This window comes from Ambystoma mexicanum, chromosome 10 (genome assembly GCF_040938575.1).
Source record: "Ambystoma mexicanum isolate Mex_15411 chromosome 10, UKY_AmexF1_1, whole genome shotgun sequence".
In the NCBI taxonomy this organism is placed as follows: Eukaryota; Metazoa; Chordata; class Amphibia; order Caudata; family Ambystomatidae; genus Ambystoma; species Ambystoma mexicanum.
The window spans coordinates 770555170-770573766 of record NC_090932.1 but is presented as its reverse complement, the minus strand read 5'-3'; the positions used below and the strand labels follow the sequence as shown (position 1 = coordinate 770573766).

General features: G+C 45.0%; 1 protein-coding gene across 6 annotated transcripts in view; it reads left to right on the top strand.

The window, feature by feature from the left end:
- Positions 1-18597, top strand: part of PLCH1 (phospholipase C eta 1) — a 1334702-nt gene that overhangs the window by 948104 nt on the left and 368001 nt on the right. For all 6 annotated transcript variants that reach the window (XM_069618420.1, XM_069618421.1, XM_069618423.1 and 3 more), the window contains one exon: positions 14101-14208. In XM_069618420.1, the coding sequence (XP_069474521.1) occupies positions 14101-14208 (108 nt within the window). The remainder of the gene's footprint in view (positions 1-14100; positions 14209-18597) is intronic.

The following is an 18597-nucleotide window of genomic DNA, read 5'->3' as shown; positions in this document are numbered from 1 at the left end:
TACAGTCATAGAGAACCGACTGATTCAGAGTCAGGAATGCAGGGAAAGGGTTTGTTGAGCAAAGTATTGGAAGCCCTAGACAGTGGGACTTAAGTCTGGGACCGATAGTACAAACTTGGGGAAGACCAATAAGGGAAAATGAGAGGGACAATGTGTATTAAGAAAGTCCTGGCAAAGCCAAGTGTGAGAAGTTAACTGCATAAGAAAGTCTTGGAAGGAGAGTAAACCAGGCAAAGCCAAGTGTGGGGAATGAACTGCATAAAAGAATCTTAAGGACGACATATGCCCTTAGGATTATCAATTACTTTGAATAAGAAAAGAAACATGGGGAAGGGAGTCATTTTCCCAGGAGTGGATTGCGGCACCAAGAGGAGGGAGCTATCCTCTGGATCTACAAAGATCTTGCTTATTTGTTAAACATTTAATTTGGTGGTGAGAACATTATCCATGCAAGACTTTTTGCTGGATTTATAGCTTTTTGTTGGATTTAAAAATGTTCTGCACTTGCAAGGCAAAAGACAATATCCTTCACACCTTAGAGTTACCTTTAGAAGGTGAATGCTAGGATACTATTTCGGACGCATAACATTTTTGCTTTGGACATCTTGACACATGACAGACCCTTAGTTTTGGCATTTTCCAACCCCTTTATTATTTAATAAAAGTCTATAACCAGAAACATGAGTTCTCTGTTCTGCATCTCATTCCTGGCGCCTCACAATAGGTGGAGGGTATGTGAATTTAGGCATTCAGCAGAAGCCATTCCTTGAAGAGGCGGGTCTAGAGCTCCATCCTGAAATGCAAAATTGAGGATGTGACTCTGGTGTTGATGGGTAGAAGATTCCAGAGTCTGGGAGCATCAACAGAGCAGGCTTTTCTTCTTGTTCTTACTATCCTGCACCAGCATTGTTCAGGTTTGCACATGTCCTGTGTAAAGACTGGAGAGGGGTTATATGTACTCCTGCCCTCTATATGGCAGAGTAGAAGCACAGAGCACCCCAGCCAAGATTCTCTGTGTGGTAGTATGGACGAGCAACCAAGGCTTAAGCTCTCAGGAGGTGATGCAGGGTGGTTCTTAATTACAGTATAGTCCCCAAGCCACCCACAAAGAAATGTCCACACACTGTTATGTGCTAGCACAGTGCTTTATATATAAATAAGGTTCAAGATATATACATCAATCAATAACACACTTTGTACTTTGGCAATTCTAATATTCTAAATAAATACAAAAATAAAAATGCAAATAAATATATATAGCAAATATATGTGTGATTCCAGACTTAACTATTGACTCCTTTAAAATGCACTAACTGCTGATAGTTCTAATGGCATACAAATCAAACCGTAATGTGTATCAGCATAGGAAGGAAGACAAGTTCGATTAAACAATGGCAGAATGGTTCTCTTGTTACTAAGACATGGTTCTGTGTGAGATCTCCCCATCTGGGCAACCTGTAATAAAGTGAATTAGCAAGCCCAGTCCATTTATGCTTAAATAGTCTTGTTTCTTGGTCAAAAATGCTCAACCACCACAATGTACTTGTAGTTAGAAGTGTTTCTCCGACGGTTCGTCAATGGATCCCTCGAGGTTGGGCTCCCTTTAAAGCAGGAGCCACAGGGCGTCCAAATTCCTCGAAGAAATGTCAACACTTGCATTGAGACTACAGCTTCAATCTTTGCGGAGCTCTTTGATGATCGTTTGAGGAAGTTCTGGGAAGGTAAGGCGTGCAGTGCATCGTGATGAAGAGTTTGGTGCTGCAAAGGAGACTGAGTGAAGAATGTAGGCACAGCTGTGGGTGTCTCGGGACTCGACCACGGCTGGATTTCGGATCTTCACATGTCAGCGTCTTTGTGGACTTCAGGTGGGAGAAAAACCCACCAGCGGATTCTCCTCTGTCGTCGACGACCTTGACTTTCTCTGGTGGGACAAAGCGATCGACAGCGATGGCAAGGGAGCCCTTGTTTTAAATGTTCTTAGGCAAAAGGTGGAGTGTTGCAGCTCCGGTCATCGAGCAGCACGGCGTTAAGTTGTACCCGCTTTACAGGCTTCCAGGGGTCACAGAAATCCTCTGATCCCCGGCGGCGACAATGGACTTCGATGGCCTCGATGTCCGGGTGCTTTACTTTGAGGTTTCTCGGCGGACCCATCTCCGGTCGACAGCGTTTTAAGACTGGCTTCCAGGGTGCTTTGGTGAAGATCAGCTTCTGCACGATGTTCCCTCGTAGCTCGGGAGAGGTCTCCCAGCCAGGTCCTCTCTTGGATCAGCCCTTGACAGACTCGACAGCCTTCGGATTTCGTCGAAGGAAAGCAGCAGCAATTCTTCTTCTTCCAGCTGGGCTTCAAGGATAAACAGCTTCAAGTTTAAACTTCAGCTTCTGAATAATTCTGGTAAGTGAGAGATCCCCATATACTGTTCTGTTTCTCATTCACACTGCTGAGCCAGGCTCAGGCAGCCAAACAGTCGGAAAGGGCATTCATGTTGGCAAGGAGTCAATCAGGCTCACAGGCCATTCACTTCCAACCAGACACCTATAACAAGGAATGTCGATTGGGACAAGCACAAGCCTTTCAGCACACCACACTGCATTCATTTCAGTTTCAGACAGGGCTGTCTCTTTCTTTGTGTCACACACACAGATACCAGACACCCATAACATGAAGTGCATATTGGTCACAAACTCCATTCATGTGTGCAGACCAAGTATCTGGGTATAGAAAAGAGATTGGGCCCCTTTAAACACTTTAGTACATTGTGTAAGGAAGGCATGGTATCAAAGTAAGACAGAAACAAGTGACCACAGTTCAAGCGTGTTTATTTAACTTTATAAAGGGGGTGATAAACGCCTATCTAAACCTAAATCTAAGAACAGGAGCAAGCTACGACCATCAAAACAATAATAATGCAGTCCTAGTGGAGTCTTCATCAAAATAAAAGGGCCTATGTGAAAAAACCTATTGCCAATCCTCACTGTTAAGTTACAAATAGTGTGGGGGGAATGTTCATGAAAAAGAAAGAAGTGTTCACAAAATGATTAGTCATGATGTTCAGGCCGTTGGCCTCCCTTCCCCATGTTTTCAGCATGGGACAAGGCAGTCCACTCGAGCATAGCACACTCCTGGGTTTCTTCAGCACGAGGACACAGTTCTATTACATGCATCAGGGCCTTCCATGCCCAAGTCTCTTAGGTTAAAAAAAAAGTCTCTTGCTTCTGAGAGCTCGATGAATCATACAAAGAAAAGGTTCCTTTCCAAATATTCACATAGGGTGATTCACTCTTCACCCTGTGGCCCCCTCAGCCTGGCTCAGATCCCCTTCTCACAATTGTTCTCCCTCAGCTGGGCTCGGACCAATTACAGTTCGTATTAGTTAACAATCTCTTCTTGGGTGACTTACGGTTTACCCCAGATCGCCCTCAGTTAGGCTCGAATCCCCTTTTCACAGTCTACCTCAGACGGGCTCGGACAAATTACAGTTTATATTTAGCAATCAAAGACTTTCGAATATATACAAGGTTTGGCCTGACCCATCGCAGGACCACTTTGATTTCACATTTCACAATTTTACACTCTCAGTTGGATGCCTAACAGAGTTCTTCGAATGAGCACCCGTGTGGCGCCAGACCACTCTGTATATGGCATCTACCTTGGTTTCAAAAGTTCAATCGTTCTTCGGATATTCAATTATATTTGTGTCGCTCATCACATATGTCTGACACTCTGCTCTTTGCAGATTTCTTCATACAATATTGCCGCTTGCAACCTTGTTTCTTAGACAGACCAGTCTGCTATCAGTCTCCCTGACTCACCGGCTGTGCTGACTTTACTAGAGCGGCTTTGTTGTGGCCAAGGACAATAGCATGGCGGCAATCGCTCCTCCTTGCCTTAGCTATCCGTGCAGGAGTGCCCCGGGTACTTTCGACACACAATGTACCTTTCTGCAGCTTTAATTCACGGTCTTATGTTTCTTATCCTTGAAGGCTTGTGAAAGTAGCATTTTTGTTCCTCTGAAAAGGGTAAGGGCAATTCCCTCCTTGCAGCCCTTTCTGGTCTTGCTGCCTTTCTCCTCATGTTAAACCACCATCTCCAAACTGCTGCTTCCTTGTGTGTTTTGCCTCGCTCAAGAGTGTGTTTTCGTGCTCCGCCTTTTATTTGTGTTGGGAAGTGTGATGGAAGTCAGGTGTGTGTAATTATCAGTAATTGCCTGAACCTCGTGTTGTGACATGTCGGGTATACAGCTCCGGTATTAGTCTGTTGTCGCTCACGATGAATTGTCCATGACAAAAGTGTTTGTGTTGAAAAAGGGGAAGGTTGAGCTTATAGGTATCCTTCCTGGTAGAATGGGGTATACAGCTCCGGTATTAGTCTGTTGTCGCTCACGATGAATTGTCCATGACAAAAGTGTTTGTGTTGGAAAAGGGGAAGGTTGAGCTTATAGGTATCCTTCCTGGTAGAATGAGGGAAAGGTGTTATAGGGAAGGGGATACCGCGTCTCGCCCTTCGGGGTCCCACTTCCACTCCTGAGGACCCGTCATCCAGGTGATCCTCCCGCACTGGTCCACCCTGAGGAATTGGATCGAAAAGCGATGGCCGTTTCCTGGCCACCTGGATGACAGAACCTGGGGAGTGGCAGGTGATACACCTTCAGGTTCCTCACAATAGAGACTTGGTGGGCACCACCTTGAATAATTATAACAAAATATAGACTTTTTGTATTTTAGAACACTACGGTAAAACTGTCCTTACCACCAGGATGTGAACCTGAAGACTTCCCCAAGTACAGTGTTCTCACCGAGGGGTCAACAAGACCCCTTAAATAATATGTTAAGAGCTATTCTTAGTGTTTACGTTAAGAGAAATCCTTCTGAACATTTAATCAAAAGGAAAAGAAATCAAATGTGTTATTGATGATTCAATAACTCAATTCAAAGGCATAGCAAGAAAAACGATTCAAAAACAGATACCCTATGTCCATCTTCAGAGCTGGATTGATAAAAAAAAAAGGAAAAAATGAACAACAAAAAAATATTTCAAACAAAATGTGATTTTTCATTTTCATTCCAAAAAACATTCACACAGATGCACATCAAGTATTAATTAGCATTCAAGCGCACCTGTTTCATCATGCCCCATGGGTATGAATCATTAAACATGTAATCCATGAAAGGACTTGTGTAGAAGACAATCTCTGTTTAAAGTTATGGTGAAGTCCTTTATTCTTTCTAAGTAGAGCAAACTGCTCAAATGCCACCAGATTATAGGTTTATTCAAATACAACCACACCAAAAAACAATCCCAAAAAAAGAAAGACATCCGCACATTTCATGAAGTTAGAACCCAAAAATAAATATGAAAACTCAACTAAATGCACAAGAAAGTAATTTCTACTAACACCCTCATGCATTCCTGCGACATCTGACAGATCCCAAAATCATATGTAATGAAGAGTGGCAGAGGATTACATATGTGTTATGCAATCTTATGTAATAATTGAAAAAGGAAAAAAGAAAATGGCATGCATAAATGTGCTTGTGTATGTGAAGTATGTACGGATTTCACGTGATGATGCCATGGCTCTTCAGCTGCGTCAAAAGAACCGATCATGAAAAAGTAAAAACAAAGCAAACAGTGGGATGATTCCAGCTCAAAACAATGAAGACAGACCTGGGTCTGACAAGGCAGACTTTGGACTCAGTGCAAGCCAGAAGAAAATGGACTAACATTTAAAATGGAAAACAATTATAAAACAAAAATAGAAATGAAAATAAAGATCAAAATTAGCTAAAGCAAAAATAACAATACAAATAAAAATTAAAATATTTAACAAAATAAAAAGATACTCCAAAGTATAAAAATACAATTACATGAATTAAAAATAAGAAAATCTAAGAAACGAATACAAAAAGAGCTGCTAATAGAAAAAGTGAAGGGAACATTCACACAAGTGTAGGAAATAAAAAACAGGGAAATGTAAAAAAAATGAAGGTAAACCATGATTCAGGTAACTTGTGGATCAAATAAGAAAGAATGAAGGGAAAACTAGAAAAGAAAAATTCTTAGAAATTGTAGCATTCACTTCTCATAAGCACCAGATCATAACATCATCATCTCACCAAGAAGAGAGCCCTTATCCAAGCCCGCATCTCTGCGACATCTAACAATACGGCCAAACTCTTTAGAATCTGCAAGGAGCTGGCCAAATCTGCTGCAGTCTCTACCTCTCCTGTCCCCTCCCAGGCCCTCTGCACGGCACTGGCCTCTCAATTCATTTAAAAAACTCAGGACATCCTGTCCTCACTCTCCTCCTATCACCTCCCCACCTCCTCCCTCTATTCCCTGCTCTTCCTCTGGCCCTTCTGCAGCCACCTCTCCTCCCTCCTTCTCTGCCTTTCCCCTTTTTTCTGCTGATGAGGTTTCCAGACAAGTCCGATCTATGAAAGTCTTGTCAAAACAGGTCCACCCCTGTTCCTCCAAAACTATCAAGGACCACATTGACTCCCTGGCTCCTGCCCTGGCTGACTTCTGCAATCACTCCTTCGCCTCTGGAGTCTTCCCATCCCCCCTTAAGCACTCCCTTGTTCACCCTCTTCTTAAGAAACCCTCTTCCGACCCCTCCTGCCCGGCTAACTATCACCCAATCTCCATCACTCCCTTCCTGGGCAAGCTCCTGGAGAAACTGGCCATCTCCAAGCTTAATCTCCATGCTGAATCTGTTGGTAGTCTTCATGACCATCAGTCTGGCTTCGGAGCTGCCAGAAGCACGGAAACTGCTCTCCTGAACATCCGTGAGGACCTGCTCTCGAACCTTGACTCTAACACTCTGTGTGCTCTCATATTGCTCGATCTCTCTTCTGCCTTTGATACTGTCAACCATGCTATCCTGCTCAACCGTCTCCGTGATAACCTGGATATCACTGGTCAGACTCTGGCGTGGCTGACTGTTTTCCTCTCCAATCAACCCTCCCAGGTCCAACCGGGGTCCTTTCTCTCTGACATCTTTTTCTCTACCTGTCGTGTTCCCCAGGGATCTAACCTCTCTCCCTGGCTGTTCAACGAGTATCTGGCACTCCTTGCCCACCGCATCGCCGCTCTCTGCCCCAACTTTCAGTGCTATGCGGATGATACCCAGCTAATTTTCAGGCTACCCTCGGCCGCCTCCTCTCCTTCCCTCATCTCTGACTGTCTTTCTGCTATCCTTCCCTGCAGCACTCTGGCCGGCCTCTCTTGGCCCTCTTCCTGCTCCTACCTGCAAGGCAGAAAACCTCAGGGTCATCTTCGACTCCACACTCTCCTTCTCTCCTCACATATCTGACGTCTCTAAGAAGTCACACTACCAGCAGCACCTCCTCAGAGGTATCCTTCCTTTCCTCACCTTCCCCCAGAAGCTCACTGTCTCCAGAGCCCTGGTTCTCTCGAAGCTGGACTACTGTAACAGCCTCTATCTAAATCTGTCTGCCTCTACTCTCCGCCCTCTGCAACTCATCCAGAACAGGACTGCGAGACTTGTCCTTGGCCTCAAGCCCAGGGACCGCATCTCTCCAGGACTGAAATCGCTACACTGGCTCCCAGTGGCTGCGAGGATTAAATTCAAAACCCTCTGCATTGTCCACAAGGCCTTCTGGGGCCTGGAGCCAAAATACCTTCAACTCTCTCTTCCTAAATATCTTCCTTCTAGAGCTCTTCGCTCATCCGCCTCCAACTCCCGCAGGGTCAGCCGCTTCTCCATGCAACGAGTTGGGGGTAGACCTCTCTCCGCAGCAGGGGCCTCCCTCTGGAACAGCCTTCCTGCCTCCCTGAAACTTGAGGAGAACCATCTCCGGTTCCGGAAGCACCTCAAAACCTTCCTCTATGCTTCTGCTTTCTCTCCCCTGCTCAATTTCTGAAACTGCACTGAATCTGCAACTGGGCCACTCAACGATCTCGGTCCTTGGCCCAGCCACTCTCCCCTGCACTGTGGGACTGTCTCTGTATCCCTACAGCCCTCCTTCCCAGCACTTGTCTGCACTTACCTTGCACTTGCCACCCCTCTACCCTTGCACTTGCGCGATCTGAATGACACCAGGCCTAGTAGGATTGTTGTAAGTCTCCCCTTTGTTCCCCCCTCCCTGCCTCGTCGCGCCTTGAAAAACTTGTGTATAGGCGCGTTACAAATGCCATATCATATCATGTCATATATATCAGAAAACAGGCACAATTGCAATCATCATTCATTTCCCGATGGGGATAAGGAGTCCAATCTATCAATTTCTCTTTGGTCAAGACATGTCATTCTGTCACCATGTGCTCTGGTCATCACCATTTCTATGACCTAGAAACACTTTTGGGCAATCCGGTGGTGAAATTCTTGAAATTGTTGTGTGACCTCCGAATTCTGGTGGTTGGTACTTATGTTGGATCTGTGTTCATTCCACCTGTTCTTCAATGGTCTGGAAGACTGTCCAACGTAGGCAATGCCACATGGGCATTTGATCAAGTAAATATTTTCACGGTTTCAAGTGACGTAATCATACAATTTAGTTTTCTTCCAAGAGCAGGGATGAAATGCAACATACCTCTTTGTAACGTTGGAGCAATGTAAGCATGGAAAAGTACCAGTCTGTTTGGGGGCTTTTTCCTTAGAATGCCTAATGTCAACTTTTATGAGGCTGTCTCTAAGGTTGGGACCATGAGTATATGAAAAAAGCAGAGCATTCTGAAAGATTTCTTGAACTCTGCTGTCACATTTTAGAATTTTCCACTGTTTTGACTGTGTATCGAAAACGTAGATGCATACACCAATGGATTATCTCAGGGTGGTTTAGTGCTATTTACATAGGATGCCTGTGGAATTGCTTATACCTTATCCATTGCTGCCTGCACTTCTTGATCAAGGTAACCCCGGACTATAAATCTCAGAGACATGTATTGCATTTCTTATTGGCATCTAGCGTTATCACTGACAAAGCGTCACACTCTAAGAAGTTGACTTTAAAGTAAATGTCTGATCAAACTAGGTGGATGGAACCTGATTCTGTGTAACCAGGTTGTTCATGTTGGAAGGTTTGCGAAGAAACGTTGTTGTTAAGCCTAGTTCAACATCTAGAAAACATACCCCTTTATTCCCTGTTTCTGCTGTAAGGTGAATTCGCTCATCAATTTCATTACGATGCTCAAAAAATTACTTTACGTAAGTTATGGAACCATTCTAAATGCCAAAAATGTCTTCCATCTTTAAGTACAAAGCATAAGATGGAGCCATGGTGGCTTCCATGGATGTACCTGAAGTTTGAATGTAAACATGATTCCTGTGCACTAACTATGTATTCTGGGAAATTAAAGTCTGAAGACCCATAATGAATTATTTGGAGGCCCCAATGTGTTCATCTTGAAGTAAAACCCATTCTACCGCCTCCAAACCCAGATCATGTGGGATGGGGTTGTAAAGGCTTTTAATATCAATGGTGAACAACATCATGTGTGCTTTCCATGTCTAGGGCCCTCATTAGTTACATCACTGCTGTCTGTAGCTGGTCTTTCTGGGGGTTAATCAACTGTTTGTGGATTTTTGGAAGTAAGTAGAAGCCAAGTAACTTAGGATGTAAGTTAGAAAGGCAGCATTTGGTGTTGTCATTGATCCAATCAAGTCTTTCTGCTACAAGAAGCAGTTCCTTGAGACTCAAAAGAATATTGTTCGCAGGATCAGAATTGAGTTTTATGTACATGTTGGAGTCTGGCTGCCTCTGTTATTCAATCTGTTTCCTTGCTATGATTTCGAATTAAATTATTCAATCATCAATAACACACATTTGTTTCCCCCATATGTTATTTTACTTTGCATTTATATAGCGCCTTATGTATCATTGGTATGATCTCAAAGCGCTGGTAGGTTGAACGCCCTCGGGAACCCCAGTTCAGTCAGTCAGTCAGAGAGTGTGGTATGGTGCGTGGGAGCACCGGATTTGTGTGCAGCTGGTGTGGTTGTTGCATGATAGCTGCTTCTTAGTGGTAGGTGTGGTGCTGTGGAAATCAGTTGGATGTGTTCAGTCTGGAAGGTGGACACCCAGACTGAAATCTGGCTGCGTTAGGCCTTAGGAGACGCTTAAGCTAGCCGGAATGTGCTCAGCTAGCAATGTTTTAGTAGGATGATGTGGAGTTTGTGGGGTCATGTTATTATGAGAACAGCTAGACCGAATGTGTCATAGTACAGCTGTGTTCTAGTTGAATGATGGTGTATAGGGGAGAGTAAGCATAGTAGTGTGATATGGTGGGTATCAGTAAGCGCCTGGGATCAAGCATGAGAGCAGGACATGGGGCGTACATTAAGCACAGTTCAACAATAAGTGTGAGACACCCAGACCTGATACCAATCAGAAGTGTATCTAAGTGCGGGGTATGCTATCATTCACGATTCCAACTAAGTGAGTGATATGCTACAATCATAATTCTAACTAGATGAGGCACATGCTATCATTTACAATTCAAACTAAGTGAGGGAAATGCTACCAATCATAATTCTATCCAGATGAGGCACATGCTATCATTCATAGTTCCTTTCAGATGTGACACATGCTATGATCCACAATTCTATATAAGTGTGGGATATGCTATATTTTACCATTGATTCGAGGTGTGGCACGTGCTATCATTCACAGTTCGATCTACGTGTGGCACATGCTATCATTTACAATTCAGTCTAAGTGTGGGCCATGCTATCATTCACAGTTCCATCTAAATGTGGTACAAGCTATCATTCACAATTGCATCTAAGTGTGGCACATGCTATCATTTACGATTCCATCAGAGTGTGGCACATGCTATCATTTACGATTCCATCAGAGTGTGGCACGAGCTATCATTCACAATTCTAACATCATTCTATCTAGATGAGGCACATGCTATCATTCACAATTCTAGCTAAGTGAGGGATATGCCATTATTCATGATTTCATCTAGGTGTGGCACTTGGTAACATTATTGCACCTGTCTTAGTGTGAGGCTGGCTAGTTGTCATCATTGTCTCTGGTAGTGGCACTAGTTAACATTGGCAAGTGTGTTAGTATGTTATGCAGGACAACATTTAGAGTCCGGTTTTGGATGGATTTAGCTTGGTGGTTGAATCTCTCTAGGTGTGCATGGTCTATGGCAGTTTACATTATGGAAAGGCAAAGTAGAGTGGCGGGGGCTTTTTGGCGTAGAGTAATTGCTCTACACCACACCAATGCCACACTTATAGTTTTGTTGGTGTCTGTTTACTGCTGGCTTCACTGGCTTCCCCTGCTGACACCTGCAGACACTTTCTGGAGCCGACATTGTAGGAGCCGCCCTTTGCCTCTGGGTCCTTAGCCGAAGGGGCTGCTGGGCAGAGGGCTGCCCTGGAAAGGTCATTAATGACCTGGTGACACGAGTGGTGAGCAAATCACGGAGGGGGAGGGAGGGACTAGCACAAACAGGAAGCGGGGAGGGACACAAGGGCTGAGCAGCGTGAAAGCGCAGTGCTATCTTCGCACCGGAGCGGGGAATCGGCCAATCATGGGGCAGGTGGGTGGGGTGGGAGGCGGGAGGGAAGGGGAGTCAGGAAATGGGAGTGGGTGGGGAAAGCAATGCAGCCGCGGTGGGAGAAGGCCTAAGGCCTCTGATTTCGCCGGCAAGCTGGTACCAAAATGGGCGCATTGGTCGAGGTGCAGGCTCTGTTCTCACCTGAGTTCTGCAGCACCTTTTTCCGGAGGCAAGGGGATTAAATGTTCACAGGGGTTACTCATAATGAAAACACTAAGAATAGCTCTTAACATATTATTTATGAGGTCTCATTGACCCATTGGTGAGCACACATTTCTTGGGGATGTCTCCAGGTTCATTTCATTTTTCCCCTTTAAACACTTGGCTGATGAAACAAATGTAACCGCCACTTCCTTAGGGTTAACTGAGCGTTGTTTTTGCAAGGGAAGAAAATACTGCACATACGGAGGCATACAAAAAGCAGGAGGGTGAATCAGAAGAGATCTGAGGGGAGGGGAATGAGAGCACCCATGCAGTATAAGGTAGTATGAAATCCATCTAAAATGATGTATGACCTTTATATAGCTATAGACCAGTGCCCTGGGAGACCATCTGATCCCAGTCACATGTCAATGGGAGGATGCCACAACCCACAGCACACAGGTGCAGCATATCACTCTGGAGCCAATTCAAGGGGATGAGCGGTCACCAGATAAAACCAACCATCTCAAGCAGCCTTTGTTAGTTCGTGGAAGGGCTAGCTTTGTGGAGGAAGGCAGATTCTGGGATACCCCAAGCAAACAGGCTTTGCTAGAAGAGGAAGACAGACCTGGGAAGAGCTGGCCAAAAGAGAGCAGTATCCTCTGAGATAACTGGATCAGGGACGGTCCCCAAAAGGAAGGGTACGATGTTCATTCGTCCCCCGTTTTTTTTTCCGCTCCACTTTTTGCTGAAAATGTTTTGTCGAAAAAACATTGAAAAATATGGAGGGTAGGGGGAGGGCATATAAAGGGTAGGGTAGGGTGGGGTGGTATATAGGGATAAATAATAGGGGAGAAGGTTTGGGGGAACCCCCCAATAAACAAAAAATATATTATTTTTTTCTGCAAAAAAGTGCAGTGAAAAAATAAAACGATCCAAGAATGAACATAGAACCAAAGGAAGAGACCACTACCGTGAAGTGCTACAGACAGGAAGACCTTGTTAGTGGTAAATTGGGAGATGCATGGAGTAGTCTGCATAGAGTGAGTCTGTTAGATGTAAAGTTATAGAATAAAGAAAGTACCAGCTTGGTGAGGCAAACAACTGAAGCCATTTTGTGAAGTAGATGTCAAGGTGGAGCAGTGGTGAGCTTCGGTAGAGATAGATCAAGAGAGAGAGAGAGAGAGAGAGAGAGAGATTGTTTGGGAAGAGAGCAAGAAGGGTACTGCCTGGCAGACAGAAGGAAGTGATAGGTAACTGCTGGGAAGTTGGAGGGAGTGAGATTACACAAGAAAAGAAGATTGTCGAAAAGGTGATGGTGGAGGCAAATGAGAGGTTGAAGGGAAAAAAAATGTGCGGGGAAGACTTAGAGCAAGAGAGATCATACAGATGAAGGCAGTGATTGGACCACTAAATCGTTGCACCTTGGGGATTTTGCTACTACAGACTATGAGGGATTTTGTGTTATCCTTTGAACCACTGACTTTGAATCATGGAAGCCCTTTGATGCAGGAGGGAAAGTCCAAAGTCTTGGTTTCCTATTTAGGAAATCCACTGTCCGTTTGATTACATGGGGCAGACACCCTGGGGATTATTTTCTACCATTTTATATTTGGTCATCCTTCTTATCCTGCCACTGTTAATATTTTGTTTGACAAACATGAAACTTTGTTTTAATAAGTACTATTGTAAATAAACATGTAAAGCATATCCTTTTATCGGTCTCTATTTCTGATAATTCAAATGACACAGTAGCTACATCGCATTGGGCAAGAGATGAGAAATTAGTAGAGAATATGAAGAATCTGATGGCCTTCGGAAAAGTGCCCGTGGTTAAAGCTTGTTTCCACAGGTGCCTCCCTCTGAAGAGCTATGTTTTGCCCAGTTTTGCAGTAGCCATGTTGGACAAGGAAACATGCTATGACTACCATATTGTTGTCAGCCCATGTGCCTGATCCCAAAATGGCCTCATTGATGGACAAGGGATCCATATCAACCTGAGACCAGCTTAATGTTCTACACTCACTTTTGATTGGTATAACGAGCAAAGCTTAGGAGTGGCTGTAGGTGAAGGTGGAAAAGAAGAAAAAGCAGTATGGCAGACACCAGTGTTCCTAAGTATCTTTAGGACCATGGTCCTTTGTCCTTCCCTATTTCCCTTGGGTCAAGTCTGCCGGCTGTCCATTCAAAACAATCACTCAGTCTTGGGTTTTATATTGTGTCTTTCCTGATCATCCTGAAAGCATCCATGCTAAACTATGCATTGGTGCATTAATATCATATTTATTTGTTTATTGTAATCATGAACTGCACCCATTGTCTAGTTGATGCATCTCTCTCTCTCAAGTAAAAATATGAGAATTGTGTGCAATTTGCAAAATTGCATTCTCATTCATGGTCACACAATTGTTTTTTTTCTCCAGGGTAAGAAGCTTCCTTATCACCTTGGGGACGATGCTTCTGAAGGGGAGGTATCTGATGAAGACAGCGCAGATGAAATTGAAGATGATTGCAAATTGACGTACTGCTTTGTAAGTATACAATCACTGCTTCTTTTCAACTTGTCTCACATTTGTTCACGACCATGGGCCTCATAACATGTTTGGCAGTATTTACCTACCAAATCTGCTGAAATACCGCCATACTGAATTATTGTTACTGCCACTTGGTCCCACACATTTACCACAGGATTACAACTGGTGGTAGGTATTGTACGACCCATGCTTTGGGCTCCATTGGGATTTCGGTGGAATTACAGGTGCCAGTAATTCCGCCACCAGTAATGCTGCAAATTGTTAATTTTTGGGCAGCAGAGTGGAGGATTTGCCACCAGAATTTTACTGGAGGAAAATGTTCCACCTTACCTCCAAAGTTGTAATATAGTGAGGCGATAATGCACTGCATTAACACTGCTTTTTCCCATAACAGGGTATTTAATGATGAATTGCAGATCTATTAAATAAACCTACTGAGGTACACTATTGCCTGTTAGCAGAAGAGTGTGGCTTTAAAGTAAATGTACCATGCCATCATCATGTTCTAAACTCTTGTATTAAAAAGTTATAATTGCAGCAGCGCCTTTATTTTATTGAATTCTATTGAATGATTGCTTAAAGTTTCCCTAAATCCTTAACTTTAATAAGGTGCCTTCTCTTGACGTTTCTGAAGCACTTGTGACGAATTGCGGGAATCGGTCACTGCTCCCCAAGGGGGATCCCCTCGTGAGGCTAGGGAGGTGACCCCGCTCTGCAACATCCTCCGTAGGGGTAGAGGCAGGCAGGACCTCACCAGGAGAGACTTCCCCTCTGGGACGAGGACTACTGTTCCTGTGAGGAACTCCGTAAAGATCCTCCCAACATTACCTCTTCAGGCATACCCTACAAGGATTTATAGGAAGAAGGAACAAGTGTTGTTATTTCTAAACCAGAAACTGTGAATATTTCTTTAAATGTAAAACTACATTTAACTGAGAAAGGGAGGATGAGTAAGGATACAAGAGCCCACAGGAGCCCACAGGAGGCCGAGAGAAAGAGACACAGGTGCAGCGAGGGAGGTCCACAGTGACGTAGCACCTGAGAGGACAAACGAGAGGCCGCAGAAAGCTGAGAGAGAGACACACAGAGGTGCATCAAGGAAGTGCCATAGCTACATAGCACCTGGGAGGGACAGAGACGGAGAAGCCCTAGAAACCCATGAGATATGAATCAGCTGCCGAGCTGAAATCACAGAGCTTGACACAGGGTGTCCTGGAAGCTGGAAAGAGCGAGAAGCAGCAAGTGGTGGCATAGCCACGAAGATCCCATGGTGGACTGGCGGTTCTTGCAACTACACCAGAACCACTACACGGTTGGGACCAGGTAACATCTCAGTACCTGGGATACCGGAAGACAAACCTGAAGGAAGAGACGGAGTGAGATATAGCAAAAGAAGAAAGGAAGTCAGGCGGCCGAATGATAGAGCCAAACTCAAGCAAAGAGAAACCCCAGTGACATTCCCTGAGAGTGTCAGGTAATGGGGAAAACGGGAGACCCGGGAGAGAGACGGAGACTCATTATGGTACTAGTCATACTTGTCCCATTCAAGATAATGCGAGGCTAACAGTGAAAGCAAGAGAAGTGGATGAGAATATTTATAGTACTATTCTTACTCGTCACAGCCAAGATAACGAGAATATAAGAGTGAAAGCAAGAGAAGTGGTTTATTTATTTATTTAATTTATTTGTAATGCACTGGGACAACTTCCATGGGCATAGAAGCATAGGGACAAGACTGACAACAAAGAACAAAACAAATAAGAGAAACATTTCAGTCAACCAATCCAGAGCATCCAGGGCGAAGTGAATAGACAAGATTGCTAGGTTTAGTCAAAGAGAAGGGTCTTCAGCCTAGCCTTAAAGATTACAACTGCCCCACACAATCTGAGATGCAGTGGGAGGGCATTACATAACTAAGGAACAGCCACTGAGAAGCAACTATTCTGAACATGAGAGAGCTTGGCAGCAGGAGTTACACCAGGCCTGTGTTGTTGGTGCATAGTGCTTGCTTAACTGGCATCCAACCAATCCTTTTGGTTAGATATGCTGGACTTTTTCCATGAAGACAAGCATGCGTAATGCACAGTGTTCTGAAAAAGATGCACTTCTGTACTGGCAGCCAATTTAGTGATCTTCTTGCTGCAGACATGTGCTCTATTCTGTGAATACCAGTCACTGCCCTGACTGCATTATTCTGGACCACCTGTAGCCGATTAATCTCTGTTTTTGCCCTAACGAAGAGTGGCACAGTAGTCCAGGCGTGGGCCAATGATTACACTGATTGATACTGAGAGTATAACGCTAAAATGGAGCGAACTGGATGATAATCTTATAGGAGTTCTCATACTCAACACTGTCAAAGTAACAAAAGTGTCATTGTAAAGACTGGAGGGGGGGGTCTGTACTTCCGCTCTCTATATGGTAGAGGAGAGGCACAGAGGACCCTAGCCAAGATTCTCTATTGTGGTAGCAATGGACGAGCAATCAAGGCCTATCTTCTCAGGAGGTGATGCAGGGTGCTTCTTAAGTACAGTGTAGTCCCCAAGCCCCCACAAAGGAATGTCCACACACTGTATTGGTTAAACACAGTCTTTATATAATTAATATTCAAGGTTATGTACAATATCACAATAACTCACTTTGCGCTCAGAAAATCAACAATGGTAAATATATACAGTTCTACAGTGGTACCACAAATATTATCAGATCTCATTAAAGTGTATCAACTATACTGTCAAAATGTCACACAGATCAATAAAGAGGAAACCAGAAGTAGAGAGAGGAAGGAAAGCAAGATGGTTCAACAATTGGCAGAATACTGGCCTTTATTAACTAGGCACAATTCTGTGTGGAGATCCCCCCTTCTGGGCAACTTGTAAAGCAAAGATGTATCACAAGCCTAGTCCATATATTGTTCTACGAGTCTTATTTCCCTCTACAATAGTTCTACAGCCCCAATGTACCTGGAATCGTAGCGTTGGTCGTCGGGGAATCGTCGGCCCTTCTTGAGTGCCCTCCCTTTAAGGCAGGAGTCATGGGCCGTTGAACGTCTGACGGAGAACAGGGTGAACTACGGCGGTGAAGTGGCAGCTTCGTTCCTAGCGGTGCACGTCGACGACGGAGCGTTCGCGTCCTGCAAGGAAAAGGCGTGCAGGGCACCTCTGTGATGGTAGTTCTGGACCGCAAAGAGATGTTGAAGAACTGTGGCCCAGCAAGGGCGTCGAGTTGTCGGCATCTCTGTGGTCTTTAGGTGGCGGGAAACCCACCGGTGGATGCGCCTCGGCGTGTCGACGGTCGGGCCTTCTCCAGCGGGATAAAGCGGGCGGCGATGCAGATGAGAGCGTCCTTGGCTCAAATGAAGTTCTTAGGCAAACGGGAGCATGGCGGCTCCAGTCGGCGACGGCGGTCGTCGATAGTGGCGGACAACAGTCCGGGCGCTTCTCTTTGGGATTCCACGCCGGTCCCCGTCTCCGGTCGGCAGCCTGTCATAGGTCTGTCTACCAGGGAGCTTTGGCAAAGATCAGCTCGTGCACGATGGTCCCTCGTAGCTCGGGAAGAGGGCACCTTACCAAGTCCTCTCTGGGTCAGGCCTTGGAGACACAGCAGCTTTCAGATTGTGAAGGAGAGCAACAGCAATTCTTCTCTGCCAGCAGGGCTTCAAGGTAAAGTTTCAGTTTCACTCCAGTTACTCTTCAGCTTCTGAACACGAATTCTGGCAGTGAGAGGCCCCCAGATATGCTAGTTGATCTCCCATTCATTCTGCTGGGTCACACTCAGGCAACCAATCGGTTAGAAGGGCATTCATGCAGGCTGGCAGCCAATCAGGTGCATAATGCATTCAGGCTATTCACTTCTCCCCAGACACCCACAACAAGTTATGTGTATTGGGACAAGTACCCAGCCATTCAACACTCCACACTGCATTCATACCAGTTTCGTGCAGGGCTGTCTCAGTCATTGTGTCAAACACCAGATACTAGACACCCACAACACAGAATGCATATTAGTCACACACTCCATTCACCCAGGTCCCACCCACAGGGTGTACCCACAACATAGTCACTGGGAAGGCTCCAGCCAGTCTGGCCTGGACTTCACAACAACACCATATATGGAACTTCCACCCAACAGCCGGTCAGGGGGAAGGGACAGAGTCAGGGCTTCCCAGGACTTTGGGAAAACAAGGTAATAGGCAATAGAAAGCAAGAGGCCACAGGGGCCATCTTGTTTCCTATCAGGAATCAACTGATTCCAAAGGCAGGGCCTCGGTATCCCAAAATGGAGGATACTCGGGGCACCTGTCAAATTCAGAATGGAGCTGCCACCAGCCCATACCCTGCTCTGTGGGCCACACACAGGTGCCCAAAAACATACACTAGGGGAACA